Source organism: Aspergillus multicolor, assembly GCF_047715735.1.
Source record: "Aspergillus multicolor strain CBS 133.54 unplaced genomic scaffold BDW74scaffold_21, whole genome shotgun sequence".
NCBI lineage: Eukaryota > Fungi > Ascomycota > Eurotiomycetes > Eurotiales > Aspergillaceae > Aspergillus > Aspergillus multicolor.
Genome location: NW_027395972.1, coordinates 275866 through 303235, shown reverse-complemented (window position 1 = coordinate 303235; position 27370 = coordinate 275866). Strand labels below are relative to the sequence as shown.

At 50.9% G+C, this 27370-nt stretch overlaps 16 protein-coding genes across 16 annotated transcripts; 8 read left to right on the top strand and 8 right to left on the bottom strand.

Annotated features, from left to right (window-relative positions):
* Window positions 1-29: 29 nt before the first annotated feature.
* On the bottom strand, window positions 30-1418 carry BDW74DRAFT_180290 (queuosine 5'-phosphate N-glycosylase/hydrolase; the record flags this gene model as incomplete). Its single annotated transcript, XM_073729705.1, has 3 exons — window positions 30-499; window positions 558-789; window positions 858-1418. 3 exons carry the CDS (start codon window positions 1416-1418, stop codon window positions 30-32), a joined length of 1263 nt encoding a protein of 420 aa, XP_073581727.1.
* A 1127-nt stretch (window positions 1419-2545) lies between these two features.
* Window positions 2546-5281, top strand: BDW74DRAFT_55619 (E1 ubiquitin-activating protein ubaB). The gene is made up of 9 exons (XM_073733152.1): window positions 2546-2727; window positions 2840-3010; window positions 3116-3352; window positions 3400-3524; window positions 3577-3641; window positions 3690-3969; window positions 4093-4262; window positions 4320-4432; window positions 4491-5281. The coding sequence occupies exons 1-9, from the start codon at window positions 2668-2670 to the stop codon at window positions 5094-5096; spliced, it is 1827 nt and encodes a 608-aa protein (XP_073581726.1). The 5' UTR covers window positions 2546-2667; the 3' UTR covers window positions 5097-5281.
* An 11-nt stretch (window positions 5282-5292) lies between these two features.
* On the bottom strand, window positions 5293-6701 carry BDW74DRAFT_55633 (SDR family NAD(P)-dependent oxidoreductase). The gene is made up of 3 exons (XM_073733153.1): window positions 6140-6701; window positions 5703-6087; window positions 5293-5623 (listed from the first exon to the last, which is right to left on the bottom strand). The coding sequence occupies exons 1-3, from the start codon at window positions 6623-6625 to the stop codon at window positions 5466-5468; spliced, it is 1029 nt and encodes a 342-aa protein (XP_073581725.1). The 5' UTR covers window positions 6626-6701; the 3' UTR covers window positions 5293-5465.
* Window positions 6702-6903: 202 nt separating this feature from the next.
* Window positions 6904-7305, top strand: BDW74DRAFT_180287 (elongin C; the record flags this gene model as incomplete). The annotated part of the gene is made up of 2 exons (XM_073729704.1): window positions 6904-7030; window positions 7118-7305. 2 exons carry the CDS (start codon window positions 6904-6906, stop codon window positions 7303-7305), a joined length of 315 nt encoding a protein of 104 aa, XP_073581724.1.
* Window positions 7306-7637: 332 nt separating this feature from the next.
* On the bottom strand, window positions 7638-9317 carry BDW74DRAFT_55610 (tRNA-splicing endonuclease subunit SEN54 family protein). The gene is made up of 3 exons (XM_073733151.1): window positions 9153-9317; window positions 8336-9093; window positions 7638-8284 (listed from the first exon to the last, which is right to left on the bottom strand). Exons 1-3 carry the CDS (start codon window positions 9263-9265, stop codon window positions 7842-7844), a joined length of 1314 nt encoding a protein of 437 aa, XP_073581723.1. The 5' UTR covers window positions 9266-9317; the 3' UTR covers window positions 7638-7841.
* Window positions 9318-9433: 116 nt separating this feature from the next.
* On the top strand, window positions 9434-9966 carry BDW74DRAFT_55593 (uncharacterized protein). Its single transcript, XM_073733150.1, has 2 exons — window positions 9434-9530; window positions 9586-9966. The coding sequence occupies exons 1-2, from the start codon at window positions 9474-9476 to the stop codon at window positions 9766-9768; spliced, it is 240 nt and encodes a 79-aa protein (XP_073581722.1). The 5' UTR covers window positions 9434-9473; the 3' UTR covers window positions 9769-9966.
* Window positions 9528-11163, top strand: BDW74DRAFT_157246 (uncharacterized protein). Its single transcript, XM_073725112.1, has 4 exons — window positions 9528-9749; window positions 9805-10440; window positions 10505-10758; window positions 10829-11163. Exons 2-4 carry the CDS (start codon window positions 10165-10167, stop codon window positions 11001-11003), a joined length of 705 nt encoding a protein of 234 aa, XP_073581721.1. The 5' UTR covers window positions 9528-9749; window positions 9805-10164; the 3' UTR covers window positions 11004-11163.
* A 447-nt stretch (window positions 11164-11610) lies between these two features.
* BDW74DRAFT_55589 (arrestin C-terminal domain-containing protein) lies at window positions 11611-13355 on the bottom strand. The gene is made up of 3 exons (XM_073733149.1): window positions 12992-13355; window positions 12056-12940; window positions 11611-12002 (listed from the first exon to the last, which is right to left on the bottom strand). Exons 1-3 carry the CDS (start codon window positions 13067-13069, stop codon window positions 11760-11762), a joined length of 1206 nt encoding a protein of 401 aa, XP_073581720.1. The 5' UTR covers window positions 13070-13355; the 3' UTR covers window positions 11611-11759.
* Window positions 13356-14109: 754 nt separating this feature from the next.
* On the top strand, window positions 14110-15700 carry BDW74DRAFT_157242 (putative DNA polymerase delta subunit 4). Its single transcript, XM_073725111.1, has 3 exons — window positions 14110-14748; window positions 14797-14864; window positions 14938-15700. Exons 1-3 carry the CDS (start codon window positions 14382-14384, stop codon window positions 15079-15081), a joined length of 579 nt encoding a protein of 192 aa, XP_073581719.1. The 5' UTR covers window positions 14110-14381; the 3' UTR covers window positions 15082-15700.
* Window positions 15701-15942: 242 nt separating this feature from the next.
* Window positions 15943-16915, top strand: BDW74DRAFT_157241 (CFEM domain-containing protein; the record flags this gene model as incomplete). The annotated part of the gene is made up of 3 exons (XM_073725110.1): window positions 15943-16053; window positions 16107-16245; window positions 16326-16915. Coding segments are annotated over exons 1-3 (577 nt in total), but the record flags the coding sequence as incomplete, so codon positions are not given.
* Window positions 16916-17082: 167 nt separating this feature from the next.
* On the top strand, window positions 17083-17632 carry BDW74DRAFT_157239 (uncharacterized protein). The gene is made up of 2 exons (XM_073725109.1): window positions 17083-17539; window positions 17590-17632. Exon 1 carries the CDS (start codon window positions 17299-17301, stop codon window positions 17506-17508), a length of 210 nt encoding a protein of 69 aa, XP_073581717.1. The 5' UTR covers window positions 17083-17298; the 3' UTR covers window positions 17509-17539; window positions 17590-17632.
* Window positions 17633-17894: 262 nt separating this feature from the next.
* BDW74DRAFT_180280 (uncharacterized protein) lies at window positions 17895-18595 on the bottom strand (the record flags this gene model as incomplete). The annotated part of the gene is made up of 2 exons (XM_073729703.1): window positions 17895-17926; window positions 18190-18595. 2 exons carry the CDS (start codon window positions 18593-18595, stop codon window positions 17895-17897), a joined length of 438 nt encoding a protein of 145 aa, XP_073581716.1.
* Window positions 18596-18623: 28 nt separating this feature from the next.
* On the bottom strand, window positions 18624-22330 carry BDW74DRAFT_157234 (putative ubiquitin-protein ligase (Asi3)). The gene is made up of 2 exons (XM_073725108.1): window positions 21752-22330; window positions 18624-21696 (listed from the first exon to the last, which is right to left on the bottom strand). Exons 1-2 carry the CDS (start codon window positions 22166-22168, stop codon window positions 19240-19242), a joined length of 2874 nt encoding a protein of 957 aa, XP_073581715.1. The 5' UTR covers window positions 22169-22330; the 3' UTR covers window positions 18624-19239.
* Window positions 22331-22547: 217 nt separating this feature from the next.
* Window positions 22548-24448, bottom strand: BDW74DRAFT_157233 (NEDD8-activating enzyme E1 regulatory subunit). Its single transcript, XM_073725107.1, has 2 exons — window positions 23988-24448; window positions 22548-23920 (listed from the first exon to the last, which is right to left on the bottom strand). Exons 1-2 carry the CDS (start codon window positions 24360-24362, stop codon window positions 22628-22630), a joined length of 1668 nt encoding a protein of 555 aa, XP_073581714.1. The 5' UTR covers window positions 24363-24448; the 3' UTR covers window positions 22548-22627.
* A 71-nt stretch (window positions 24449-24519) lies between these two features.
* Window positions 24520-26015, top strand: BDW74DRAFT_157230 (ribose-5-phosphate isomerase RKI1). Its single transcript, XM_073725106.1, has 2 exons — window positions 24520-25370; window positions 25432-26015. Exons 1-2 carry the CDS (start codon window positions 24863-24865, stop codon window positions 25884-25886), a joined length of 963 nt encoding a protein of 320 aa, XP_073581713.1. The 5' UTR covers window positions 24520-24862; the 3' UTR covers window positions 25887-26015.
* BDW74DRAFT_55530 (WD40 repeat domain-containing protein) lies at window positions 25710-27279 on the bottom strand. Its single transcript, XM_073733147.1, has 3 exons — window positions 27225-27279; window positions 26918-27173; window positions 25710-26849 (listed from the first exon to the last, which is right to left on the bottom strand). Exons 1-3 carry the CDS (start codon window positions 27232-27234, stop codon window positions 26042-26044), a joined length of 1074 nt encoding a protein of 357 aa, XP_073581712.1. The 5' UTR covers window positions 27235-27279; the 3' UTR covers window positions 25710-26041.
* Between the last annotated feature and the right edge of the window lie 91 nt (window positions 27280-27370).

Below are 27370 nucleotides of genomic sequence, written 5' to 3'. Positions count from 1 at the left end.
CAAACCGGAAAAAAAGCACCAAATATCAACTAATACCAGATACTCCTTGTCCGATGATGAGGGATAGTTTCACGCCCTTGCTTTTCCAACTCCTTCATCGTGTCGTATAGAAAAAAATCAATCAGAATGGCATTTATGCCAAAGCCTGCACCTGGTTCGGCATTGCTGGCACTGCTGCTGTGCCTCGAATGTCGTCTAAAGTAGCCGGTATGAGCGGCCTGTGCGTCGATTTGGCTGTCATTGCCGTTCTGCTTTTCAGAAGGTTCTCTCGAATATCCATTCGAAAGTGGCTTGCTGCTAGTTTTTACGAACTTCGCCTCAGGGTGCTGTTTTTCGATTTCGCGTTTGATCAGTTCCACGCACCATATACTGGTTGCGCGAAGTTCGATTTCCCAATTGGAACCGCTGGGGATATCCTCTTGCTTGCGGATGCGGGTTTCTAGAGGCGGAGAGTACATGAGGCAACCAAGGTGATGAAGCATTTGAGGAATGCGATAGTCTGAAAGGTAATTAGCAATCTAACTTCTAACTCCGGAACATCCAGGGAAGGAACATACCGGCGAACATCGTAATCTTGTCAATGTCTTGGAACTCACCGTAGCTCTCCCCGTCAAAGCACGCCCATAAATCTGCGACCAGGATTTGTGCCCGTTTGTAGAGACGTACACGGCGACCGTGGAAGACGGCCTCGTCTCGGAAGCACGAGAAGCTCTCCGCTAGAAGGTTAACTAGAGCCGCGGCTGAATGGTTTGCACTGTAAATGCAATTGGTGAAACTACCATCAAAGTCCTATGAAGTTCAATATGTCAGTGGAAATAGTCTTAAACAGGCTCAGATCAACATGCATTGCATAGTACTCGTCCTGCTTCGCGCAAGCATTCAAGACGTTCCTTGAGCAGAGGCATCTCTTCATCAGTCGCAGAGCGGAAAACGTGCTTGATCAACTCCTCCGTGCACAGCTCCTTGTCTGCCCAGAATTCCGGATTTGTGATTTCAATGTCTTCATCCAAAGCTCGCTGTAAGGCAGCCACCAAGCTCCAATACCCGGTCCACTTCTTTCCCCGGTACTCGATCGCAAAGCGCCTATCATCCGACTCGGCGGACCAAAAGCTGAAGTTCAGCAAATCCATAGTGAAAATGAAGTCGACTGTACTCTCGGTTTTGGCCTTTGGGTGTAACTCATGCTCCGACCAACTGCTAGTTGAGTATTCTTTCTTTTGCATCTGTCGCCATATCGTCTCCGCCGCCTCTTTGGTTTTGAAAGGATCTAGGGCAACATCGATGGCATTGTCGAAAACGTATTGTGAATTTTGCAAGACCTTTGTCTCTGCTGCTCCTGGGTTGGCAGCCCCTCCACCTAGCCCAAGCGATTTGCGGAGAAGCGCAATCAGCTCGTGGTCTACCTCGTCATCAGACATGGGCGGCGGTACTTTATGACGAGCTAGATGCAACGGATGAAGAGGTCGAAAGACGGAGCTCAGAGAAGCGGTATATATAAAGGGAAGTAGAACAAACAAATTATGTGTAAAAGGAATGTGCAGAATTTTCAGAAAAGGAGGGAATGAGAACGAAATGAGACATCAATGCCTGGTCTGCGGTCTCAGTCTTTAAGGAGGACCGTCGGTTTATCAAGACCCAAAGATGGACCCCAGGAGGCTCCGCTGTGGCAGCCGCAGCCCAAGAACTACGTGACAGCTGCCAGAGGTCCCGCTAAAGAACGCCAGGTAACCAATTGAAGAGACCTGCCCGAAATTTTTCAATATAGCATGAATATTTCAGCTCTAACTCAGTTTGTGTGACACCAAAATGGTTTTCTTTCTTTGTATCACTTTTTCTTGAGTCATTGCGGAGGAATTCCATACATATGCAAGGTTATCTAAGCTGACCCTGTCCGGATGGGGAAGTCGCGTTGATAAGCCCTGAGAGCCTCAGGCGCAAAAAGGCATCCAGCATATACCCATCCATTGCGCCTGAGTACAGCTTGCTTTTGAGTTCCTGAACATAGGACTTGGTCAGGTACATCTTGTAAACCTGTCTAAAGGCTTATAACTGAAGTCCAGTGAGGCAACTTTGAACTACCCTTCTTGACTTCACGTTGGTGTTATGTATCTCATTCTAATTCTATACCACTTCAACCTGCGGGATTCATGCCCTTCATAAATTGCTAGTCCAAACCCCTAGTAAATAACGGCTGGCCAACCATGTGTCAGACTGAGCCATACAATAAGCTAGAGTGATATCTTCAAGTGGTTGAGCTTGTATACCGGGACAAGCGCTGCGGGACGGAACAAACTGGCCGGGGTTACAGTCTATACCAAGACAATCACATCATTGCGGCTGCATCTGAGGCCTCTTTGACATCTACTTCATTCAGGCGCATTGCGCATTGAAGTGGCCCATTAGATGTCGATGAGCGACGCATCCGTCTAACACTGGACCTCAGGTATTACTGAGGAGGGTTGAACTGTCGCTTCGTCATTCTTTCATCTACCTCCGGATTTCCTGCGGCAACCTCTCTCTCCTACTACCACTCTCTTGTGTTCAGCCGCGCCCTGTCCTCAATCTTTTCTCCTGGTTTCTTGCCAATCCTTTTGCTACACCTCCGGCTCTCCGTCTTGCGATGCATTTGCCAGCAATCAGCTGTCTTTACTGAGTATCGATCGCACCATGACCCGTGACACTTATCTTAAGCGCTCGCTCGGAACGCAAGCCAACCGCATCAGAGAGGTACTAGACTTTCTCGCATTCAGTGAAGCCCTTGCTCTTTCTGTTCAAGAACTGTTCTTTCAGGTCTATTCTATCTAGCGAATGCTTCGCTAACGCCTTGATCCTCACGCAGTCCCGTGTTCTCCTTGTTGGCGCTGGCGGAATCGGATGCGAACTCCTCAAGAACCTCCTCCTCACCGGGTTCGGCGAAATCCACGTCATTGACCTCGATACGATCGATTTAAGCAACCTGAACCGTCAATTCCTCTTCCGACCTGAACACATCAAGAAGCCTAAGGCATTAGTACGTTACTATTCTCAGACAATATTGCTCGCTTGCCGATCTATTGCGCTTTCGCCCGTTTCTTTGGCTTTAGAAGCTGTCCTGACAAAAAGGATGCACAATTAGGTTGCAAAAGAGGTCGCGCAAAAGTTCCGGCCCGGCGCAAAGATTGAGGCTTATCATGCCAACATCAAAGACAGCAATTTCGACGTGGATTGGTTTGCGACTTTCAATATTGTCTTCAATGCGCTTGACAACCTTGATGCGCGACGTCACGTCAACAAGATGTGCTTAGCTGCTGATGTCCCTTTGGTTGAGAGTGGGACAACTGGCTTCAATGGCCAGGTGCAGGTTATCAAGAGGGTCAGTGTATAATACCTTCCGCACAGAAGCACCACTGACTTTCTTAGAATGTGACTGAGTGCTACGACTGCAACTCCAAAGAAGTTCCCAAAACCTTCCCAGTGTGCACCATCCGAAGCACGCCTAGCCAGCCAATCCACTGCATCGTATGGGCGAAAAGCTACCTCTTGCCGTATGTCACGATATCCGCTTGTTTAGTCCTTACGCATACTAAAACATCATAGCGAGCTGTTCGGAACGAGCGAGGCTGACGCAGAGAACCTTGACTACTCCGAGGACGCAGATAACGGTTTGTTCTCACGTCATCTCAACGAAAACCTTCTAACCTTGTTGATAGTGCAAGAACTTGAAAACCTGCAGAGGGAAGCGAGGGCTCTGAGAGAAATTCGCCAATCGATGGGGTCGGCTGAATTTGCCCAGAAGGTCTTTGATAAGGTCTTCAAGGAAGATATCAACCGATTACGCAACATGGAAGATGCGTGGAAAACCAGAAATGCTCCGGAACCCCTGGATTACCAAGTGCTGGAAGAGACAGCGTCTAGTGTGGAACCTGGGATCTCTTTGAAGGACCAAAGGGTCTGGACAACGTCGGAAAGTCTAGCGGTATTCAAGGACAGGTGAGTTGGCATCCCTGATTATCAGCCAACCCCGCCCAGTCGCGATGTATCTGCTATGACTCTTGACTTTGCATCATGTCATTGTCGTGGGAATGTTGTGGCATCTGCTAACTGGCTACCCAGTTTGGACCGTTTAAGCAACCGAATGAAGACACTACAGGAGTCCAAGGATGGTTCAGCGGTGATCGAGTTCGACAAGGACGATGTTGACACATTGGACCTCGTCACAGCAAGTGCGAATCTACGCGCCGTCATCTTCGGAATCGAACCAAAATCAAAGTTTGATACAAAGCGTATGTCTAGCTTCTTTAGCCCTCGGTATCAGGTATCATCGCTAACGCTTGTCCCAGAAATGGCGGGCAACATCATCCCAGCGATTGCAACCACAAATGCTATGACAGCCGGCCTTTGTGTCCTGCAAGCGCTGAAGGTACTGAAAGGTGACTACGACCATGCTAAGATGGTGAGGCTTTTCGAATCCGTTTTTGCTGGACCATATTGATCTTTTTATTTTTGAATAGGTTTTCCTCGAGCGCTCCGGAGCTCGTGCACTCAACTCTGAAAAACTGAATCCTCCAAATCCACACTGCCCTGTCTGTTCCGTTGCGCACGCTAAAATCGAAGTTGACTTGTCTCGCGCCACATTGAATGACTTGGTTGAGCACATACTCCAATCACAGCTCAAATATGGGGAAGAATTTTCGATCAGCACTGAGCTGGGCCTTATCTACGATCCTGACCTCGAGGATAACCTTCCAAAGAAGTTGGTCGATTTGGGAATCAAAACTTCCACTTTCCTAACTATTATCGACGAAGATGAGCAACCAAGAGTCAACCTCCAGCTCATCATAGTTGTCCCTGGAGCACCACCGTCAGATGAAAGCACAATCGTGCTAAACAGGATACCGGAAATCCCGCGGAAGCCACAAGCAACACCTCCGGAGCCTGAGACCAACGGCGCATCCAATCTAGGAAAACGAAAACGCGTTGTTGACGAATCGGAGCTCAATGACGATCCTCCTACTAAGCGCGTGGCAAGCGTCTCTATTTCAGATGGTGTTGACAAAGCGCATCCCATTGATCTATCAGAGGCTGAAGGGGGCGCTATCCTCATCGACGATGACTGAGGATGTTGACACGCAGCGATCATCTACGGCCGACTGTAAAATCTTTCTCTTTTTGTTTTAGGCGGCACATTGGGTTTGGATCATCTATCTGCATCTCCATTTTCTTCTTTCGAGTGCATTTCATGTATCATACATTAACTGATCTTCACGATTACGGACGATCTAGCTGAGAATAGATATCACGGCCTGTCATATGAAATCCAAGTACGCTCCTTCTAGTTCTCGGGCACATTGTTGGCCAATGTCCCGAGGCCTTAAGCTGTGGGGTTACCTCTTCGAGCGCCCATGGCACGAAAGGCTTGCCCAGCAGTTGTTCCTTAGTTAGTATGCAGTCAGTTATCCTCTCACCTGAAGGACGATCGAGCTAAATCAAATCGCACTCAGTCCACCGTCGAGGTTGATAACGCAGTTATTCGCGTATTCGTTCTCGGCCAGGAAGACCGCAGCGTCGGCGACTTCATGAGGCTGACCGAAGCGTCGGAGCGGAATATCTTCTTTCAACCTGTCGTTCTCAGACTGGCTGAAATCTGTCAATTGCACAATATTCCAATCAGTTCAAATACCTCACCAAATAGAAGAGAGTAGAGGAGGAAATGCAAGCCATACCAGCGATCATAGGCGTCTCGATATACCCCGGCACAATGGCATTAAAGCGGATGACCTGATTGCGCAGCGTCTTGGACGCCTCAACGGTCAACGACCTCGTCATCCCGAGCACCCCAGCCTTTGACGCAGCGTAGGGGACCGCGCCCGTGCCGCCCTTCAACGCTAAAAGGGAGGAGATGTTGATGATGCATTTGGAGGGTATTGCGCCGTCGCCGTTACAGTTCTTCATTCGGTTGCGGATTGAAGCGCGGATGAGGGCGCGAGATGTCAAGAGGGATCCTTCAAGGTTTGTGCGCAGGACTTGTGAGATGGCGCTCGGGTCTGTGCGAGGGAGGACGGTGGAGGTTGAAATGCCGGCTGCGTTGATGAGGATGTCGACGGGTCGCTGCGGGTAGAGGTTCAGTATGAAGGCGCGAATTGGATATCTAAGGGCATACCATTGCGCTCTCCAGTTCCCTCATCCACTCCGCTGCCAATGAGATATCACCAACCAGCAAACTTATCCGGCTTGAAGAGTCGACAAGCGTACCCGGCGAAAGCTTGCTCTTGTCCTGCGGTTGGGCTTGATCCTCCTCTGGCGCTCCAGAAGCAACGGTAGGGCGCTCCAGTTGCGCCGCTGCGCGGGCAAGGCGCTCATGCGATCGTCCGACGAGAATGATGCGCTCAACTCCTTCGTTCAGGTAGCGCTGCGCAATTGCGAAGCCGATTCCGGAGCTTCCGCCTGTAATCATGCATGTTCGGCCGGCGAGTCTGTTGAATGGGTGGAATGAGGTGCTGGCGCTGATGTTTGGCTCGTAGGAAGTGAAATGTCGGGCTTGGAGGATGACGGTTTGAGGATTGAGCTTTGCGCGGATGTGCACACGGATATGGGGAATTGCAGAAGCTGAGATCCCGCGGAGAGGATGGACGTAGATGCGATGCATTGTTGGGTCAGTTTAGTCTCTTTGAATTGAACTCTTAAGATCAGCTGCAAAGCATGCGAAGATGAACACCTGTAAAATCCGAGCCATGAGCCCTCTACATTTCATCAGGTGTGTCTGATGGAAGGTCGAGACTTTCTTATCCGCGGAGTGCGGAGCGGAGCTTGAGCACAGACCACATTTCCTGGCTGCGCCCCTCCAGCTTTTCTCCTCTTTCAACCTTGACATCTATTCCTCCTCCATCATCCCACCCATCAGCCTCTACTCTCAGATACACGAAAATGGCATCCTCAGAAACACCACAACACGAATACGTCACGCTCGTATCCGGCGACGGTTTTGAATTCATCATCCCACGAGACACAGCCTGCATTTCCGGCACGATACGCCGCATGCTCGATCCATCAAGTCAGTGCCGGCGGATTCCCTACGACCCTATCGCTACCGGCGAGACAGAGGTCTTAAGCTAACTGTCTCTCTTTTCTTGAACAACAGGCAGATTTTCGGAAGCGTTAACAGGCCGCTGCGTTTTTGAAAACCTGAGCGGGGTCGTCCTCGAGAAAGTATGCGAGTACTTCATTTACAACCAGAAGAACAAGAACCAAACGAACGTGCCTGATATGGATATACCGCCGGAGCTGTGCTTGGAGCTTTTGATGGCCGCGGATTATTTGGATACGTGAAGCGTAGGTATGTGTTTGCTGATGGGTTCTGCTGGACTGCTTGCGGCTTACGGGCTGTGCAGTACTTCTAGGGGATATGATTGATGGCGAAACGATACGGATCTGAGGATAGTTTATTTGCATCGGCATTGGAGTTTGTCGGTTTTTCTGAGGCTAAGCCTTACTACATTCGGCGTTTCTGGTACACTGGTTATACGGTTTTCATTCCCCAGCATATACTCTTTCTTCTCTTTATTCACCGCAGTGCCTATGGCTTGACGGCTAATTCCTATATTCTCCCATACTTGGTGTCTGAAACCACGCTGGTTCAGGCTGCCGAGCGTGGCCATCTATCGCATCTGTGTCCAGCCTCTCCTATGGCTGGAGGCTCTAAAGATGATGGCAGATCAGACGCATCCCCCTCTTTCAGCCTTTATCCACTTCTTATGGGTACCTGGCTTCATTCAAGGGGAGACAAGCTGCTCTTGGTTGTTGCCATTGCGGCAATAATGTGTAAAAACGAAGGATATTTGATTGTCGGCCCAAGCGGCGATCAATCATCGCTTTTTGAACTTGTGCCTGGGTGGGCCCCGGTTCTTGTTCCCACCGGAAGGCCGTTGGGCATAGATTTTTTCCTTCCCAAATGCCACATCTGCGATTCTGAGGTAACTCACAACGCCTTGGTCAACCACAGCTAGAATAACATTTCGATAGCCGTACTTCAATCGCACGTAGAGCTGTCTATCAGGGCGCGGCGGGTCTAAGGGCGTGCTCTCAAGTAGAGTCCATATTTCGGACACGGTGGGTATGGTGGTAGTTGTGCGGGCGTTTACGACGGCAATCCTGAAATCGGGAACCGGTGGAGCGGACTTGCGGAAGCTAGTGGATGGTTTGTAGACATGCCACACGACGGCATAAGGAAGTTTGGGCTGTGGAGAAGGCGAGGCGGAAGTGACGGGGTCGTAAAATGGAATCAGAGAAAGTTTGCGGTATATCTTGTCTGTCACGAAGTATCAGTAATGCTCAAACAAAGTTGGCCGGATACTCATACCGTAGCTATGATGGAACCCAAGACCAGCAACAGGTCCCATTGCCGTGGTGGGCGCAGCATCGCATAGCCATCCCATAAAACGAGAAAATATCCCCGCTAGTCCTGGTCCCTGTCGGGCAATAGGCTGCTCGGCCGCTTGTGAACCTTTCTCTTCGTCGCTCTCGCTCCATCCAGGTGCTCGAATAACAACGTAACCCAACCGCCTGAGACCGGTGAAAACAGAATACCTCTCCATCGTTAATCCTCCCTGTCCCATTAAGCAGGCGTAAGCAGCTTGTAAGCTCATAGGTACCCCAGAATCTTCGATGTCGTCTTCGTCTCCGTCGCCGACAGCACCGCGGGACCACCTTATATCCATGCTGCCTCTCTCCAAGAGATACAGAGCCTCCTCGGGGAGCAGCCATACCCTACCCCATCGATCTGCTTGTCCCAGTGACTTGAAGTGTTGTCCCTTCGGGTTCGTAACGTAGACGCATTCGTCCGCCGGTACCTGTGCGCCAACTGAGGCTGGGGCTGCTTTCTCCGCCGGAGGCTCTTCGGCGATTGTATCCAGGTTCTTGGTGGACGCGGGTGGAGCAGGACCGTTTGGAGTGTAGATTCCGATGAGTAGACTCCTGGGATGGTGCAGTCGAGGGTACGCGAGGGCATTGTGCATAGCCTGCCGCGATGCGGAGAGGATGTCGGCCTGGTAGTTGGTCGGGTTCGGCTCGAAGTCTTTTTCGCCTCGTTTGGGAAGAGAGAGGTCGGAAGTATCAAGGCTGTATTTGCGATAATCAGTATGCTGAGATAGAGGCTAAGTAGAGCTATAGCGACTGACAAGGAGAGGTTGTTCAGCATGCGAAAGTCCTGCGTCTCATCCGATAGGTCGATGTCGGCATGAGCGCCTCCAGTGTTGGGGTTGTTGATCGCATCCTCATCTAAGTCCGCCATTATGAAGATTGGAATCAGCTTCTGCTGATCCGATGGAAGACTCGTTGTGTTGAGTGGTTGTGCGGAGATGACAAGGTGCAGTCGCAAAAAAGTTCGGATCGTTATCAGTCGACTCACAATCCGGTCCAGATCTTCCCCACACGTTCCCCCGTCTCTTATTTACTTTTCTATACTCCCACTGCATACTTTATAACATTCGAACAGCATCATGGAGTCCGAAACTGTGACGAGAGCTGAAGTCGACTACAATGAAGTACTTTTCCAGGTATATGCGCTGCGGTTCTACTTCGTCAGGATACCCCGCCTAACCGCCATGGCAGATGTCCACGAATCTCAATAATGCCCTAGTCACATACGGGCCATCATCCACTCAATATCAGACAGTACTAGAAATGCTCAAAGACTGTATGCACGAAGTGGACAAGATTAGGAGCCAGGGATCTCAGGACATCGATCCCGATGTGCTCAGCGTCGCCATGGGTTTCCTGGAAATCCGAAAATGAGGTTGTTCATCTCGTTATTTGGCGACGGAAAACTCACGGCTGATCAAGCGACGGTTCGAATAGTAGCATCGCTGCCTAGGGGAGCGCAAGCGCAAAGACCGGCGGAGCGTCAGGGAGGGGTACAGAACCTCCAACTCCAACATCAACCTCACTCATCAACAGCCTGTGGATCAATCAACTGTGGCCTACAGAATGTTAACCTGGCAGATCGCGTCAGGCAGGCTACATATCTAACGGATCTGACAACGGCGCGCTCAGGGCACATAATTCGGTGACAACAAAACTGTCCAAACTAAGGAAGAACCGGCCCGGTCCTAACTTCGGCCCCAAACAAAAGCTCCTCTTATTTCATAACAACGCGTCACCATACCCTCTACACAATTTCAAGCTGCAATCATGGCCTCCGCCTCAGAAAGAACCCCTCTACTAGCCGACTCAGGGCCGCAAGAGGTCAGCGAATACGGCATTGCTCAAGAGACCACAAACACCACTTCTCCGCAAGCGAAACCACCATACCACCGGAAGATCGTAGTCCTCACTCACCTCTCGGCGGCCCTTTCAGTCTTTGCTCTAGTATTATATGTGGCAGTCGTCTTTCTCGACGCCGCTAGACCAGGCGGCTTCTACCTATACCAGGACTTAACCCTCGCCATCAAGGGCCTAATTACTATCGTACGTACCCTACTCTTCATCTCCAAACAAATGGGACCATCATATCCTTACTGAAATATTCTAGTGTATCCTAGCGTCCGTCTTCTCATCTCTCAATCTAGCCCGCCTTCGACACGCGCGTCGCCCGCTCTGGCTCTGGCCGAACCTGCTTGTCGATGCCGTGATCGCGTTCCTCACCTTTGCCATCGTACCGGAAGCTGTATGGGATATCTCCATCATCCATCCTGACTCGTGGCTTCCTGATCGCGTGGGGGTTGCGACCGCCAAAGCCGTCATTGCGCTGCTGGGCTTCGCCTTGTTTGCTAGTTTGCTTGTCGGGTATGTTTGATCACAGTTTCTTCTTTTTTCCCTTGATGTAGTTCTTGCTTGCTAAACCTCGGAACTATAGGCTGGGTCATGGGGCTCTATTTTTCCAGCGATGCTTTGCATTCTTCCAGAGTGAGCAGTCACGGGATGTGCGGATGTGGAGGATTCCTGGCGGCGAGTTCAGAATTGAGTTTAGCATCAAATTTCTGCGACAGGAGGATGGTGATAGAAGAGAGACTGCCGTGGCTGAGGCATGACCCGCCTCTATACTCCTCTAGCCAATAGGCCGTGGTCTAGTGAACATTTGTCGAGAGTAGGGTGGTGCTTGATCGTGCATTCACAGTGATTGCAGTATATCCTACCTGCAATGATACCGTTGCTGAGGCCTCTAAGGCGGAGATGATGCAAGTTAAAGGTTATATTCGATCAGGCAGAGCTAATAGTAGCTGATAGCACCCAGATTATCCTGAAAACACTCGGGCATAAACTCCTACTCCTACTCCAACCCCCTAAGCTCCTCCTAAATCCAATAGCCATGGCGAAATGAACCAAGGAAGATCCAGAAGAAAAGACCAAGACACGCCCCAGTTCCCAGACCCGAGACAAGGACAGTAATTACAAAAAGGTATGACCATCAGAAGAATAGAAAATAAATGAGTAAGCGAATAAAAAGACAAGATAAGATGCAAGAAATAGGTATAAACTCCGTATGCCATGCATTCATGAAACGTAACTGGCCTGCTTATGCTTCTGCCTCTGCTTGCCTAGGCTACAGTGTTGTACGGCGACACGTACGTCTCTGTGAATAGGTAATGTAGTGAGACCTTGCAGTGCAGCCAGCGCAAGCTGACTTCAGCCTGCGAGCTAGCCACGTAATCGGTAACTCATCGGTCCGTCCTGCATAGTGGCAGTCAGTTCGGGCCATGTGTGTAGAGCGGGATCTTCGGTTGGTGCCTAATGATGAGGACATCTTTCGTGTGTAGGTGTGGTAAGTTGCGGCACCCCTAGTCCGCTTAGTCTATCAGAGGCTTCTTTTGATTACCGACTATGGCGACTCCTAGATGGCGAAGGCCGTTGGGGTCCGTGGGTCGGACTATTGAAGGTAAGGGTAATGATGGGTTGTCCGGGTTGATGTGAGCGGCTTCTCGGGCTGCTTGTTCGATAGCTTCCATTTCCTCTTTGCATCCAGCGTGATCGAGAGGGCAGACGACGATTGGTTGCCTTATCACTATATCTCGTGCGGAAGCTAGATGGGCCTAGAAATCATTAGTTTGAGCAAATATCTTTTTGGCAAGCGCCCAGAACCAACCTTGACTGTCAAATAGTATTCGATCTTGTAGAGGGTCGCTGTAGTGGTAAACCCGCTCACGGCATATGTGGGGAATCCTGACTTGCCCCTTGGGAGAATTCCCTCTCCATCGCGCATATCCTTCGCTGGGAACACCAGACCCATATTCGTCAGGAATCCAGTCGGAGGCATCTTCACGCCAATTGGTTCCGTCCGTTTCGTCAACGTTTTGACTTTACGTTGAGGCTCGTCACCCTCGTGATTGTAGATAATCTCCTCATCGATCGCAATGGTGATTTTGCTTATCGTAACTTTCCTGGCCTTGCTAATCCAGTCGGGATTCGGGGATAATTTGACGTAAACGCTGACGGGATCAAGAGGGCCATATGACCACCGCGGCAAGGAGATACCCAGCGTCACCAGATGATCCGATACACTTTCCGCAGACTCCGGGCGATTATACATCCCAAACGTTGATAGCGTGTCATACCGCGCGATAGGAACCGGAAACGTATACTTTCTCTGGTCCGAGTGCCCTTGCTGCACCATCACCACAATCTCGTAGAATGTTTCCGCAGTGCGACTGGGCAGCTGCAAGCTAGCCGGTGGAACTCGCCTGGATGCATCCGGTCCGCCCCGTCCAAAGGGAATGAATAGGACGAATGGCAGGTCCATGGATAGAACTTCCTCGAACTCTCGTCCCGCTGGACAACGAAACAGGAGCATTTCTTTCCCAACAGTATCGGAGATGTCTTTCCGCGGAGGCGCAAGACGCTTCTTTGCGACCGAGTCTGCGGAGGGATGAATTGTTTCCCGCCGAACGAGAGATACTGTGACGAGGGATACGTTGATGGGGGCCGTGATGCCGACGCTGGGTCTAATCTCGACTTTTCCCTGTATTCGTGGCTGGAAATAGTGAGCGCAATGACTTAACTCCTCCTACGGGCTATAACGCACCATTGTCGCAGATATCCCCGGGTATCCGATCAGAAAGTTGCCATTTGGAGGCCCCGACACTCGCACGAAGGCGGCCATTGTGAGAGCGCAGCTCCCGCACCACCATCGGCGGGTGGTATGGAAGGGGAGTGCGCTTCAGGGAGTAATTGCGGACTATTCAAGCTCGGCGACGATGGCCTTGAAGGGTTCATAGAGGGCTCGAGGCGGCGCAAGAGAGCTGTCGGTTGATCCGGCGACGCTGACAGTGGTGCAACGGCTTGGAATGGTACCTTGGCGGCTGTCGAGGTCCAGGCACGGCCACGGCCAAATCAAAGCGCTTCGAGAAGGATCAAGGACGGACTAGTGTTGTCTTGTCGAAAAGGGGGTTGAAGACTCAGTAGAATAATCAGAATGGAGAGACGGAGCCGCAGAGGGGCGTTGAAAGCGGCTAAGAGTGCAGGTTGATTGTTGGTGCTGCCGGCGTGGTGGGGAAGCTGAATGACTCGGGATACTTAGTCCAGCCTCGCCTGGTGGCCTGCAGCCATGCGAAGTATACAACAGTCAGTTCAGGCGATCACAAATCGCAGCGCTCCCCTTCTCGGGCTCTCGAGCTAAAAGCACCCCTCATCACTCGGCGTTCACTGGCTAATTCCTTCTGTTCTCCGTCTCCGATGATTATCATTACTTCTTCTGTCCTTCGGCATCCCAGACGTCATTACTGTTGGGAGTCATCTTACCTCCTGTACAAGCAAAATATCCAACAGATGCTGGGGCAAGCCTAGGCCTGCCGCCTGTTATAGATCAACGATGCTCCATTATCAATGAGACGCTGACTCCGGGTCTGACCTTGGTGAAACCTGGGGCGAGGCTGATGGTCCGTTCTTAGGCGATAATGCCTGCATTTATATATCACTGCAGTCGCTCATTCGCTCAGCAGCCGGGATATTTGTCAGTCTACAGAGTACTACTTGGTTGCCTTATCAGTGTAGTTTTACTCTATGGAACAAAATGAGGCTCTCTGCGGCTCGTGCAGTTTGTACCTTATTACCCGGCAGTATGAAGTAGTAGTGTAAGGAGAGCATAAGCAGCTACTCGGCGTAGCAACCCCGCAGGCCCACCATGCCGCATTGCCTAGAGCTAAAAGATCAGAGACAGAAATTATACTATGTTATTGTACGGCTCTAGTAGTATTGGAATCTGCAATGATATTCTTCTTGTCGGTTCATGTACCTAGAGTCTTCAGTTGACCCTGGTCTGGATCGGTTGCCCTCGCAACAGGCGATGACATCGTCTCCCCACACATCCGGAGCCAGACTTGACCTCCGCACACTCGTCAACCTCAACGATATCCTGCAACCCAGGCCGTGAACAGCATCTATACCTCGAATACAGCGTCTCGCTTTCAAACAATATGCCGCCCGTCCGCCGTCGAGGAGGCAACACTGCTTCCACTCGCTCTAACCAGCCTGTTTTATCCTTTGGTGCAAAATCCAGGGTCACAAAACCGTCCGCTGCCCCTTCAACGCCATCCGAAAAGACCAAAGCTCTAGAGCCACTTTCTGCGGACATTTCAGATCAAGAGACATCGAAATATTCCTCCGATTCGAAATCCATCGAGCCCGAGCAGCCTCATGTGGCGGAGCTTGCTGTAAGGTCTCAAGCAAAGGCCGAGATTGAGCAGCCATTATCGGAGGAGGATAAGAAAGCGGCCAAGGTCACAAAGAAGCAGTTACAACAATATTGGGATACTGAGGAATCGAAAAACCGGGGTCCCAAAGGTTGGTGGTTCCCTTGCAATATATTGGAGATTCACTGACCATCCTTAGTTCATCAAGAGGGCGTATCGCTGGATGAGAAGATACTGCGGCATTTTGATCTTTCTAGTCAATATGGGGTACGTCCTGCATAAGATGCCATCGAAAGTTTCCGGCCATTCGGAGGGCAACCTCGCTAATCTTAGCAACTAGCCTTGCATTGGCATTGCCCGTCTGAGACGATGGAGGCGAGCAAACTCTCTCAACCTTAACCCTCCGGTGGAAGTTCTCTCAGTCTTGTTAAAGCAGGATGGCACTGCTGGGCAACGCGCGTATATCGATGAATTGATGTCATGAGTGACGACCCAAGGACGGATGTAACAATCCACTTTGGGCTAATGGGGCGGTCTCTTGACATAATATGGTTGGCGTTTGGCATTATGAGGGCTACGATCGGCGTTTGGATCATACTGTACATACCCATTGGAGAATCTCATTTCTATTCTTATCACCGTGGGATACATACTCGACGACCTACCGAAAGGAGTCCGTGGCCACCAATTGAGTGCAATAGCGTGGTGGGGGATATGGGCAACCTCGCACAACAACAGGTCATGCCCAGGGGAAAAGAGCCGAGTTCTTCGAGGCCCAAGCTCGAGTGGCTTGCAAATGTGCCGTCCATCTTGCTAGCTTCTCTCTGGCTTTCCCCGTTCTATCTTGAGTTCGCTCGTCATACTCTTTTCCCTGCTCGGACTTCCAACGAATAGTCTACTGGTCCTTGCATTGCAGATGCCTTCCAAGGTTCGCAAGTGGTCATACCTATTCTTGAGTTGTGCACCATTGGCACAGACTGCATGCCAGAGAATACCTTCTTACTCTCCAGAGTCTCCACTACCTCTTGCCCTGATGATACGGAGTTGAGACAAAGTTTTGCGCCTGCGTTAGTCTATCTCGATGTCACCTCAGCAGCCTCTTACGAGCCACCGGCCTGTGTCACTACTCAGCGCGTACACGGGCCCTCAGTTCGTCAAAAGCAGGGACATTTCTTGATGCACTGTCCAATAAACGGCTATAGACGGACCGTCTTTTCTCGTAATGCATGTGACCCCAGTCTGTAAAGGACAAGTCGTACGGTCACTGAAAAGGGTATAAAGTGAGGCTACTTGCTGCGCTCTAAGTTGCCCGTTCGATTTTCGATGGTTATAGATAAAGTCTGAAGTTTTCTCAAAAGTCTTTCTTGCCATAATGAAGCTCTACATCGCAGTTACACTGCTCTTCGGCACAAGCCTTATCCTGGCCCAAGGTCTTCCTAATGTGCCTACCTGCTCTGTGAGTCCACCAAAGAGCATCGAACTTCTGGTCTCGTCTGACTCGCCGGATAGCTGCAATGTTTCCTCAGCGCCATGTCCAGTGACGGGTGCACCTCCCTTACCGATTTCGCCTGCCACTGCCGCCAGCCTGCCCTTGTCGAACAAGTGACTCCCTGCGTCGAACAAGCCTGCAGTGAGCCAGACCAGTCTTGTACGTCTTAAGTCATTGAGCACAGCATCTCACCTCGAGCTCAACATGCTCATCTGGTACGAATACTAACCAGCTCAAAGCCGTCTCCAACGTCGTAATGACCGCATGCTCCAGCGCTGGCGTCCCCATCTCCATTCCGCCAGTCGGCGCAGCTACGACTACAACTGCTGGAGACGACCCAACCACAACAGGAGGTGACGACGAGACTGCAGCCCCTCCAGATGCGACGGCCAGCTCGGCCAGCCCCTCTGGACCACTTATGACGTCTCCGTCTACGACCCCGACGTCGTCGCCAGGTACCCCTGGTGTCTCGAGCCAGGTGATCCCGTCTGATCCGGTTGCTACCTCGTCGCAGTTCCTTGGGGGCGCTGAATCATTCCGCGCTGGCGGGAAGTTGGCTGGTGCTGCGGCAGCTATTGCGGCTGGGTATCTGATGTGAGGAGGGCTGGCACTAGAGGGATTGTTTCCCTAGAAGATTTATTATTAGGGGTGTGTGAGGGAGGCTGGGGGGAAAAACGTAGACGTTATATTGTGTGGGTCATCATGTATTGAGCTTGCTTGATTGCGTGTTCGGTAACCTAAGCTATTTGATATTGAAAACGTGCATCTACATAATGTCAAGCAGGAAAGGCAATGTGAAGCCATGCCTGAAAGAAACCAAGAGATAATGAAAGTTCTAAGATGCCAAATGTGCATGCCTGCTCACCTCTTTGGTACGTCTAACCTGCACATTTGCTGTTTTGGTGCAATTTAGGGTTACTACATCTAGCTCAACATCTACAATCAACAAAGCGTTACTCTAGTCTAGCACAGATCTTTGTGAAGATAGTGACCCTATATCTTTGTCCATTGATGCTACCTCACTGCAGTAGAATCTTGTTCACTTGCTTAGTCGTGGCTTAGTCGGCATGCCGATAACACAATCACCATAGCGATGCTGGAGAGGCTCTCTTCATGAAGGCTCATGCTCTTTCCCTCTCACAGTCTCCCATCGTACCTTCCCACTTCTATCCACGAACAACCAAACAAGCCCAAGAACCAAAGTAAGCGCCAATGAAGTTTAAGAAGTTTAAGAACCGACAGAACCGCGGTCGAAAGTTCAGACGCCCTTACCAAAAAGGTCTACGCAAGCAACAGCGGAGATTAGAGAGATGGCGCCGCCCTATCGACTATTCAGACGAAGAGGAAATGAGCGTGGGATTCGCAACGCTCTTGCTAATCCTACTACCCATTTGGTCATTGTGGTCATGGCTTCGCTTCTGATCTTGTGGGTTCGCGCTGTCATACGTGTGGTCTCCATCCTGTATCAGAACGTGAACAATGTGTTCTATGGAGACAACGAACCTGTTGAGATATTGTTGTCGGAGATGGATATTGCACTGTCGGCTTTGGGGGGGTCTCTTATATTTGGGAAAATTCATCGTGTGAGTTCCGGGCATTGCGATGTGTTTGTGTTGCAGTAATAATAATGTGTTCAGATGGCATGTAGGCTGGCATTGCTGGCTTGGGAGGCTTTAGGGAAGGTCCTCCGTCCTTGGACCTGGGGTTTTCGGATGTTCTGGTACTTGGCAGGTTATGTTCGAGGGGCTGGATCGACCGGCGGAGGACCTGACTCGGTAAGTGTTCCGTCTCTGAGAGATGCTATCAGCTTAGTCCTCCTTATTTGCACCGTGGATGGGGTCTGATATGAAGCATGCAGGGTACAAGTGAGCCAGGGAACGAGAATGGAGATGCTGACGCCGGCCATGGCCCAGATCAAAGCAAGCAAAGTGAAACACATGGCCAGGCTGGGCAAGACAGCGATGCTGAGATAGACAATGCACCATCGCCGGCCAACTCACCGAATAAAACAAGCAAGAAGCAGATCAAGAAAAATTACCAAAAAGAGCAGGAGAAAAAGAGGAGAAGAAGAGGAAGAAAGTGAACGCCAGAAGTGTTGCTTACAGCGTCTCGATTTCTTGCTGCTGGCGTCGCTAGACACAATGTTTGAGTCCTCAACATCCGCCATTTCTCCAACAACCTCGATATGTTCCACAGTGGGTTGGTCATGGTCATCGACAGCCAGGTAAGCCTGGTAGCTATCGAAGCCCAAGTCATTGAGAGAACATCCGATCATAATCGTTCCAAATTCTGCGTTTTCGTCACTTTGAACTCCTGGACCAGCAACTCGCACATCGCAGCCGATCCAGATAGTTCCGGTCTCAGGCTGATTCGGTTCGTTGTCCTCGTCGCTACGTTTGTTGACGGCCTCGATGGTGGTTACGGTGCTGGCTTCGGAGAGCTCATCACTGATGTCCGCTTCGTATCCGGAAGAATGAGGGTCACTATCTTCGATGTTGCTTGAAGACATGTTGAGAAGCAGTGGGTCAAGAGGCTGCAAAGAGGAAGTGTGTCTTGTATCCAGGTTATATCCAGAAGATGTGACTTATGCTTGAGGTTGATACAACAGGAAAATGATAACAAGATGCAATGTCCAAGGGAACTGTTCGAAGTAGGAGAATAAGAAGAACGGGGACGAAGAAAAGACTGAATCTCAAGGCACAAGGAGGGAAGGGAAAAAAGCGCGCAAAGGCACCCTGCATGCTCGCTTGGTGAATGACCACACCCCAACACGGGAACAGTGAGCCTAGAAGATTTGTCACCAAGTATCATAACACAAGTAAAATGACGTGAAAGAAACAGGCAGAACCCAGGCAATCAGCTGCAACTCCAAAGAAATATGCATCATCAAGTGAAGGTAACTGGATATAGAGCTCTCAACATACCCCAGTATCAATATTAGGCACCTTTCCATTGAGAGCCAGCCCTCGATGTCCTGTGCCACATCTAAAATTGTAAGTGAGATTGGTATCACATATGCATCCAAAGATGAGAAATGAATTCAGTGAGTCCCGCAATGCTAAAGTATGTCCATGACAGAAAAAGAAAACAATTAAAAGGGATATCAGATACAAGAAGAGAAAGGGAGATAGCCACAGAAATTCTATACCAACCCTACGGCACCCATAAACGTACAAACCCGCCCACTTCCTGCCGACAGGTCACGCAGCTCCCAAAGTTGTTCATTGCCAGACTGACTCTGCAATCCTCACATATGCATAGACATCGACAGGGCCAAACGATGATGGAGCGGGAGTTTGTTTGGCAGACGACACAGGGAGGCCCGCTGGATCCTAGGCCCGAGGCGCCGGATTCCCAGGTTTGCTCAGTAGTGGCTTTGCTTGAGGAGGCTGCGGAGCGCTTGTCCAGGATGAGTTTTTCTAGGATCTCGGACTCTCCCTGTGTGCTGGGCTTTTGCTTTCCCCCATTTGAGCTTCTCGCTGCCGGACGGAAGTGCTGTGGGGATAGCAGGATCTGGGCTCTCTGCCGTTCAACCTGTACCTGATACTGACGTCTTGTCAGGATTCGGCCTTCCCGCCCGGCGTTGAGGTGAGCTGCTAAGATTCGAGCCTCCTGTCGAGTCGCTTCATCGCGCGGGTCGAGCAATCGAGCAATCGAGCTAACGTCCATGAGTGACTCTGGCGCAGGGGTGCCATCTCTAGAATATCGGCCGGGGAACGGGTCAGTCTGTGTCGGCGTGCGTCGGCCATCCGATTCGTCCTCCCACTCGGAGTCGGTTGCCACGGTCGAAACAACACTAGTTGTGTCATCCCAGTCATCTTCAGACAGGTTATAATCCGGCGTTTGATCTTGGTTGCCCCATGAGCCGCCCGCTTTCCACCAATTGTAGAGCTTCTCGTCCAAGCGTTGCTCATTGAAGGATTCCCCGTCACTTACATTTAGCCGTTCTCGTTTTCTAATCTCTCCCTCAACGTCAAACTCATGGTTAGCCGGCAACTCTAGCTCTCCGTCATCCGTAAGCATCCAAAAGTCCAATGGTTCGGGTCCGGCCGTGTCCGCTTGGTTATCCTGTGTATCCTTTCCCCGTACAATGCTCCTCATCCATTTCGGCCGAGCAGTGATACCAATCCGAGACAAAGCTCTATCAGCGACAATTGCTACCCACTTGAACATGAGATAGAAGATTGCGCGGAAAAAAGCAAGTCCTTGGTAGCATCGAACGAGCCCGCGGAAGGCCCCAACGCCGCCAGGGTTACTTTGATACCGTGACGTTCGTGACTTGTTGCTCTTAGGCTTCTCAAACTTTTTCTCCCGCCCGTAGCCGGTTTCCCACTCTGACGTAGATTCCTGGATCTCAAAGGTAACAGGCTCGGCACTTTCTAACGATATATCTGCGGTTAGGGGGTCTGGGCTTTGCGGCCATGATTGAGAGGAGCCGCGGCGGGATTGTTCAATTTCAGCGAGTCTATCCTCCTCTAGCCATGTTATATTGCGCGCAACAACCCTTTTTCCCTCGTTGAGAAAGACAGCTTCACTCGCTGCCGTCAAAGCGGTGTACCCAATCCTGAGCAGGGCACTGTAAAAGTCCTCGTGTCGATTAAGGCGCACACTTCCAACTTGGTTAGATCCCTGCATATTCTCATGTGCCAGGCCAAATCTCTCACGGAGGGACAATTGTTCGGGAATATCAGAAGGCAGAGAGAAAGCAGTTATGACAAGAGCAATAGAGTAGATTGCAGCACACACAATGATGCCGACTAGAATCATGAGATGGGGTATGAATCCGACCACGCACACGGTCGGGAATCTCATAGATAACCCATCTATATCCAGTGGAGATCCATAAACAAGACCCCATGTCATTGCGGCCATGAAACAGAGACCCCAGAAAGTGGTGTTGATGAGGCGGTATCTGTTTTGCTTGCCGAGAACATCCAGTACATTGGAGGATAGGCAATGGCAACAAGAGATCAACGCAATTAGCAGTAATTCTGGAGTGACATTCATCCGGTCCAGAATTTGAGACTTAGTGAGCAGCTGGAGCGATGAGCGTGAGCCGTCGCCGCTGTCATCCCCGCCAGTGCTTGATTTAGGTGTGCTGAATGGCCCTAGGCCTAATGACTGACTAATGGTTGATTCTGCTTCGGCGAACGAGAGCGAATGCTCAAAAATGGACATTCCTCCCTCAGCAATAACGGGACGTCCCTGTAATGAGCTTGAGAGTGTTTCCACGAAGTGGCCTAAGCATATTCGCAGAAAAACGGGCCACAGCAACCTGAAAGTGCCGTTGGGAATTTCAGACCCAACGCGGTTCATGCCCATCGCACTGCACGATTGTTGGTCGTTCTCCCAGGGAAGGAAAGTCGAGCTAAGAGAATATAGAAAGCCCCCACCTCCACCATGGTCCAATACCAGACTCTTCCCGGGGGCGCCATAGCGGAGTTCAGGATAGCCGGGCGATGCTTGACATTTGATGGCCCGAAGGAGGGTGTGTATCTGGGAGACGAAAAGCAGAATAGGAATTATGCGTAACGCCAGCCGCCTTGTCCAATCCAAGTTGAGATGTCGCCTTGTAGAAGCATATATCGTGATCCTATTCAAGACGAGCGCCTCCAAATAATTAGAACATAGTCCAAATCAACCAAGAAACAACCGGAACTCTCACCACTGTGAAACAAGCCAGCGACCACCGACTGGTGAGGTAGGAGAAGAAGCCGCTGAACCTTATAGCGGCCTGTACAAGGTCTGCGAAATGAATGCCATCGGTTTGGGCTGCGGCCTCTACGGCGGCGCCTCGTGCAGCCTCCCCAGCAGCCTCCGTTGCCGCCGCCGCGACATGTACTTGTGGTCCCGCTCCTGGTGTGTTCCAAAGCTGCGTGTTCATGTCTCGAAATCCGACTAGTGTTGCAAGGCGCATGGGGACAAAGGAGATAGCAAATGATTCTGCGCGTCGGAGCCCGCGGAGGGGGAGTGTGAGAAGATCACGAGGAGTTGAAGATAGATTCCCGGCTGGTATAGGGGATGACACTGCGGAAGCGTTCATGGCGGCCAAAATATTTCCAGCCGCCTGTGTAGAAGACATCTATGTCCGGTTCCGAAGCACTTGGAGCAATGCCGATGGACGGCGCTTGTTGACCCTGGCCGGGGTAAAATGCTGGGGAAACGCGATGGTAACGGAATCAGCGAGTATGCATGATATTCGAGATACTAGAAAGCCAAACGCCCGCTAAACAACTGTGCATTAGTACCGGACGTATCGAAAATCAGAAAGAGATCTTGAATCGAGAGAAGTTGGTAGCTGGGTCGTCGAAAACATGCTCATCCCTCCACACCACGGCGTCACTTCCGACTCCGCCACTAGCCCGAACAGGAAACTGCTATTGTCGCCCACGTGCTATTGCCGAGGGTTGGTGTATCGCCATGCTACAAAAAATGACCAGGGCAGGAACTTGATATGGGAATTCATGACTTCGTAGAAGCTATCTAGCTATTTGCCAATTTCATAACAGCGTCTTCCGGTGATCTCACCCAGCGTATCCCATCACAGCTTGTACATGGCGCTGCTGCTGCGGATGCCGTTGAAGATGCATGTATTATCCAAGGGTACGTATTGTCTCGTCAGCACTTTGAGAGCTTCCTGTGCTACTAAGCCACCAGTAAGGGAGGAGATATTGTGCAGTTCGCCGCCCTCCGTCCTCCGCAGCTCCTGTGCGGCTTCAAGGAGCCGAGTTCGAGCTTCGTCGTCAATAGGCGCGTCCGGTGCAATGTCAGCGACAACACGATCAATCTCGGCAGACCATATTGCTTCGTCATCCAGAGCATCTTCGGGGTATTTTCCCTCCTGAATCCCCGTCACCACAATATCCAGCACTTGAAATGCAAAATGAACAGGAATAAGAGATTCATCGTTGTCAAGCTCGACTCGAAGACGCTTCTTGGTGTGCGCATCTCCATCCACCTGCGGAATATCGCGTCCACGAATAACCTGTATATGAAAAGCATTTTTGCAGAAGATTTCAATGTCCCTGTCGGGAACTCCGATCGTGCGACTCAACCGTGATTCAATTCTTCTAATGGTCTCGGTAACCTCTGCTATATCTTTTCTCGCTTTCGATTTGTAGATGTTCTGGAGTGAGACATAGTCGGCTGACTGCGCTTTCATGTCGGGAAGTGACCCAGGAAGAGGAAGGACTCGATGTGTTTCGTAGAAGTCGCGAACGGCGGATGCAATGAGCCAGAAGTCAGCAGAGTCCGCAGTTGACTGCTTGCATTCCTCCATCTGGAATATTCCCCTGGTGGAACTGCGCAGACTGAATGGATTAAGTGCTTTCAGAACGGCTGCAACGGCTTCATCGTAATTCTCTTCCCCTCCTTGTGGGTTGTTGGCTCTTGCGCTAGAGCGTACGAAGTCTCTGAATTCTGTTTTCTCTTTATAATTAGATGGCGCATTTCCATCATGTCTTTCTCGCCACCTCTCTAGGTAATGGAGAAGCAATAGTACGTATGGGACGTGACCGTGCTGATGATCGTCGAAGCTGTCCAGGTTGCTAATACCAGCAGCAGCCGCAGCCAACTCCGGCCAAGGGTTGAGAAGACGAAGGTCCTGCGTCGACTCTGGATCCGGGTGCGTCTCTACAATTGGGAATACAGCAGGTAACTGAAGAGAGAATGTGGAATAGAACCCAACAGACCGCGTATAAAGAACTGGAATCCCTAGAGTTTTGGCACCCTCGCAGAGGGTACGCAAGGATGATTGCTTGATGGGTCCAGAAACCAAGACCAGTTTATGCTGTGCCAAAAACTCAGGGTTTTCCTGGAGAACCTCCGCAATGGGCTGATATAGCAGACGAATTAGCATCAGGAGGCTAGCTTGGGAATTTGTCCCTACGTTGTAGGTATACCTTAGCTTGGAAATTTCCCTCTACGTCTGGATTCAGTTCTTTCAACAGCCGGCATGTCTCTCCGGCCCTTGACTTGCCTATGCTATTGTTCTCCAGGAAGAAGTTGACCCCAAGATCTGGCTCAGTCACAATAGCAGGGTCGACAATTGTGAAGCCTCCAATGCCTGGTAGAACGAGATTCTTAAGTGTCTCGACGCCGACTACGCCCGACACACCCGTGTTCTTTTTGCCCCATGGCCCGTCAGAGTTGACCAAGAGTACCCGCGATTCCTCTAGAGCTTGCTGTCCACTGGCAGCCCATAGTCGCAACTGACGATCATACTTTCTCTCCTTAGACGATGGCCCAGCCAGTGCGTGGGGAAATTCTGATGCCATTGAAGACAGTAGCAACTGTGAGTTGGGATGAAAAGAAAAGAAGTTAAAAGGAAATCGATCTTGATAACATATGGACCTTGATGCCGTTGATCGATGTGGTAGTGTCCATCGATGATCGGACAGGCATCATTAATCATCCAGCCAAAACACGTGATACGGTATCTGCAGGACGATGTTGTCCTGAGGCCATAAGGCCGCTAGCCTATGACGACAATGCACCCCACCAATATTTGAGCCTCGCATCGAGGACAACCTGGGATCGTAACGACTAATGGCCGATTTTTGGTATAGAGAGGAGATCATGCAGTCTAGAGCATACGCCAGCTGAAAGAGTGGAACTTTTGTGCGAGCATACCAATTGCAATGCAAATTCTTCTCCGGATTGCCCCTTGCAATCGCTGGTGAGTGGCCTATGGAAAAGTCGCTTCGGAGGGGTATATTCACCCCCACCGGCCATCGTTCCCCCGGACTCTTCCACCGAGGCCGCATAGTATTAATATATGCGTATGCGCAGTCTGCAGCTTCGGCCCGCTTCGTATTTTTCTTTTCCATCAAATTTTCGTCCTCGACCTAGCATCGGCGCTCGTTTATCTTCAGTCCCTCCGATACCCCTCCGTTTGAACAGCACAATGGCCGAACTCGTTGAGAAGGCAAAGCGTGCCGCTGGAAAGGCTGCTGTCGACAACCACTACCCCAAGGATGCCAAATTCGTCGGCATTGGCAGTGGATCTACGATCGTTTATGTCGTCGAGGCCATCAAGGAGCTAGGCATTGATACCTCGGGCACGCGCTATGTGCCAACGGGCTTCCAATCCAAACAGCTGATCGTCGCGGCGGGCCTGACAGCTGTGGATTTCGATGCCATTCCCGAAAGAACCGTGCTAGATATCGCATTCGACGGTGCAGACGAGGTGGATGATGAGCTCAACCTGATCAAGGGCGGCGGTGCTTGTCTTTTCCAAGAAAAGATTGTTGCGTTACAAGCGAAGGAGTTCATTTGCGTTGCCGGTTCGTGACTCATTTGGCGCATCTGAGATCAGCACAATTGGCTTACCGTTTCTTCGCGCAGACTCAAGGAAACTGCAGTCTCGTCTCCTCTCTAACTGGAAGTACATTCCCATCGAAGTGGCTCCGATAGCGGCTGGGCGGGTGCTTACTGCCCTAAAACAGCTGGGTAGCATTAATCCAGTGCTTCGCCCTCAGGCCACCCCTTCGGCCGGCTCAAAGCTAGGCCCTCTGAAAACGGACCAGGATTTCTACATCATTGATGCTCCTTTCCCAACTCTTCTCACAAAGGCGGACGTCGCCGCTGGAAAGGACGGTAGCGGGAAGGATGGCATCTGGGAGGTTGACGCTCTGTCATTAGCGATCAAGCAAATCCCCGGTGTCCTAGATGTTGGTATCTTCTCTGGTATGACAGGCCCTCAGGCCCAAGCTCTTGGGGGCATTGGAGGCCAGAAGCCCGTTGCGGCCTACTTTGGAATGCCCGACGGCTCAGTGCAGGTCAGGAAGGCGGCTGCTTGAGTACAATTTATCCAAATACGACTGGTACGGTTAGAATATACATAGAATGCGTCGGTCAGTGCTAGTTTGGACAGCGAGAATACCTCGAATTTGAATCGAGAACGTACTTAATCAATGCACGGTTCATAAAGTGTCATTTTCGTGATTATGTTCCACTATTTGACGCCTTTCCCCTTGGCCTCCGTCTCCCCCAGTTCGCGCACATAGATCCTGACCGTCCCATCAACGACGTCGTCCTTTCCATCCTCGTACCCAGGGCTGATGGCAATCGCCAAGTATTTACCATTGGAGCTGAATCCCACTGCGGCTACACTGGAAGGATACTTCTGGTACTGCCTGATCCTCCTCTTCGCGATACCATCCCACAGGGCAACCACACCGTCACCTCCTCCGGACGCAAATGTTCCATGAATCGGATGGAACGCTAGCGAGTTAACCGGATATACGACATCGACATCATCTGATGCCAGTCGGTGACACTTGAAAGCATACTTGCGCGCTTGCGACTCGGCTGACGGATCGAACCACTCAACCGCCACTCGCCCTTCGATACTCGAAGAAGCGTATCCAGCGTCATCGGGCATACATGCAACACAGCGCGTCATGAACTTCAGACTGCTTTCTCTTCGTTGCCATGGTTCGATTTCAACCTTCGCAGGTGCCGTGCCTCCTTCCGTCTGACCTGTTAGAAGCGAGAGTGATTTCAGGTCGTAGATGTGTAGGGCTCGCGAGGCCATGCCGACGACAAGCTTCGTTGCTGTCAGAGACATGGAGAAGGGCTTGGATGGTAGAGGGATTGAGGCTGTATTGGTGACTGTCCTGTCATCGGCGAGGCGGTGCACGTGTAACGTGTTGTCCCAGGAGGCGGATATGACCATGTTATGCTCTTTGCTGTAGACGACGTTTCGAACGCCGGCATCGTGGCTGCTTAGAACTGTTTGACTAGAAGAGGCTATATCAATTCTGTCAGAATTTACCTAGTTAGCAAGCTTGTGTAATCTTCCAAACGCAACAAAAGACGACGCACTTACCTCTTCACATCCCAATCCAGTCCGGCCGTGAAGATCTCGTCCTCGGTGGCGCCGAAACAAACATCCAGTACGGGAGCACGGTGTTCGAATTTCTGCAGTAATTTCCCTTCACCCGCGACTCCATTCTCGTCCCGCAAGTCGTAAACATAGACATTCTTATCCCACGAGGATACAACGAATCGCGTAGAATCAGGAGCGGGAGAGAACTTCAAGGCGGAAATAGCATCTGTCGGCGGGAATGTTATGGTAAATTGATCTGAGGCAAAGTCAGCGTGGTCCTGTCAGAGATCACACAATCAGAGCTTACTTGATGCCATGTTGCTGTCCGCCGTAAACCAATGGCTGTGTCTTGAGCTCCGAAGCTGTTGCTGTTTGCAGATCGGCCTCGATAGGTAGATGATGCGGCTCCTTCCCATCTTCATTTTCTGCCACCGCTTTTCCTATCTCCCCGCT

Excerpts from the sequence above, each read along its gene's own strand:
- BDW74DRAFT_157239 (XM_073725109.1), top strand. The coding sequence starts at position 17,299 with ATGAAGTTTAAGAAGTTTAAGAACCGACAGAACCGCGGTCGAAAGTTC.
- BDW74DRAFT_55530 (XM_073733147.1), bottom strand. Across the intron at positions 26,850-26,917 it reads CTGGATTGGGATGTGAAGAG|AATTGATATAGCCTCTTCTA; the intron begins GTAAGTGCGTCG and ends AAATTCTGACAG.
- BDW74DRAFT_55589 (XM_073733149.1), bottom strand. The coding sequence starts at position 13,069 with ATGGCCGCCTTCGTGCGAGTGTCGGGGCCTCCAAATGGCAACTTTCTG. Across the intron at positions 12,941-12,991 it reads CGGGGATATCTGCGACAATG|CCACGAATACAGGGAAAAGT; the intron begins GTGCGTTATAGC and ends CACTATTTCCAG. Across the intron at positions 12,003-12,055 it reads AATACTATTTGACAGTCAAG|GCCCATCTAGCTTCCGCACG; the intron begins GTTGGTTCTGGG and ends AATGATTTCTAG.
- BDW74DRAFT_55610 (XM_073733151.1), bottom strand. The coding sequence starts at position 9,265 with ATGGCGGACTTAGATGAGGATGCGATCAACAACCCCAACACTGGAGGC. Across the intron at positions 9,094-9,152 it reads ATGCTGAACAACCTCTCCTT|CCTTGATACTTCCGACCTCT; the intron begins GTCAGTCGCTAT and ends TCGCAAATACAG. Across the intron at positions 8,285-8,335 it reads TGGGTTCCATCATAGCTACG|ACAAGATATACCGCAAACTT; the intron begins GTATGAGTATCC and ends ACTTCGTGACAG.
- BDW74DRAFT_157234 (XM_073725108.1), bottom strand. The coding sequence starts at position 22,168 with ATGTCTTCTACACAGGCGGCTGGAAATATTTTGGCCGCCATGAACGCT. Across the intron at positions 21,697-21,751 it reads CGCTGGCTTGTTTCACAGTG|GCGCTCGTCTTGAATAGGAT; the intron begins GTGAGAGTTCCG and ends AATTATTTGGAG.
- BDW74DRAFT_157246 (XM_073725112.1), top strand. The coding sequence starts at position 10,165 with ATGGCCTCCGCCTCAGAAAGAACCCCTCTACTAGCCGACTCAGGGCCG. Across the intron at positions 10,441-10,504 it reads TCAAGGGCCTAATTACTATC|TGTATCCTAGCGTCCGTCTT; the intron begins GTACGTACCCTA and ends GAAATATTCTAG. Across the intron at positions 10,759-10,828 it reads TTTGCTAGTTTGCTTGTCGG|GCTGGGTCATGGGGCTCTAT; the intron begins GTATGTTTGATC and ends TCGGAACTATAG.
- BDW74DRAFT_157230 (XM_073725106.1), top strand. The coding sequence starts at position 24,863 with ATGCGTATGCGCAGTCTGCAGCTTCGGCCCGCTTCGTATTTTTCTTTT. Across the intron at positions 25,371-25,431 it reads GGAGTTCATTTGCGTTGCCG|ACTCAAGGAAACTGCAGTCT; the intron begins GTTCGTGACTCA and ends TTCTTCGCGCAG.
- BDW74DRAFT_157233 (XM_073725107.1), bottom strand. The coding sequence starts at position 24,362 with ATGGCATCAGAATTTCCCCACGCACTGGCTGGGCCATCGTCTAAGGAG. Across the intron at positions 23,921-23,987 it reads AGGGAAATTTCCAAGCTAAG|CCCATTGCGGAGGTTCTCCA; the intron begins GTATACCTACAA and ends CTGCTATATCAG.
- BDW74DRAFT_55633 (XM_073733153.1), bottom strand. The coding sequence starts at position 6,625 with ATGCATCGCATCTACGTCCATCCTCTCCGCGGGATCTCAGCTTCTGCA. Across the intron at positions 6,088-6,139 it reads GGGAACTGGAGAGCGCAATG|CGACCCGTCGACATCCTCAT; the intron begins GTATGCCCTTAG and ends CTCTACCCGCAG. Across the intron at positions 5,624-5,702 it reads CGAGACGCCTATGATCGCTG|ATTTCAGCCAGTCTGAGAAC; the intron begins GTATGGCTTGCA and ends TGCAATTGACAG.
- BDW74DRAFT_55593 (XM_073733150.1), top strand. The coding sequence starts at position 9,474 with ATGGAGTCCGAAACTGTGACGAGAGCTGAAGTCGACTACAATGAAGTA. Across the intron at positions 9,531-9,585 it reads ACAATGAAGTACTTTTCCAG|ATGTCCACGAATCTCAATAA; the intron begins GTATATGCGCTG and ends CCGCCATGGCAG.
- BDW74DRAFT_55619 (XM_073733152.1), top strand. The coding sequence starts at position 2,668 with ATGACCCGTGACACTTATCTTAAGCGCTCGCTCGGAACGCAAGCCAAC. Across the intron at positions 3,525-3,576 it reads GCGAAAAGCTACCTCTTGCC|CGAGCTGTTCGGAACGAGCG; the intron begins GTATGTCACGAT and ends AAAACATCATAG. Across the intron at positions 4,263-4,319 it reads ATCAAAGTTTGATACAAAGC|AAATGGCGGGCAACATCATC; the intron begins GTATGTCTAGCT and ends CGCTTGTCCCAG.
- BDW74DRAFT_157242 (XM_073725111.1), top strand. The coding sequence starts at position 14,382 with ATGCCGCCCGTCCGCCGTCGAGGAGGCAACACTGCTTCCACTCGCTCT. Across the intron at positions 14,749-14,796 it reads GAAAAACCGGGGTCCCAAAG|TTCATCAAGAGGGCGTATCG; the intron begins GTTGGTGGTTCC and ends GACCATCCTTAG. Across the intron at positions 14,865-14,937 it reads ATCTTTCTAGTCAATATGGG|CCTTGCATTGGCATTGCCCG; the intron begins GTACGTCCTGCA and ends CTTAGCAACTAG.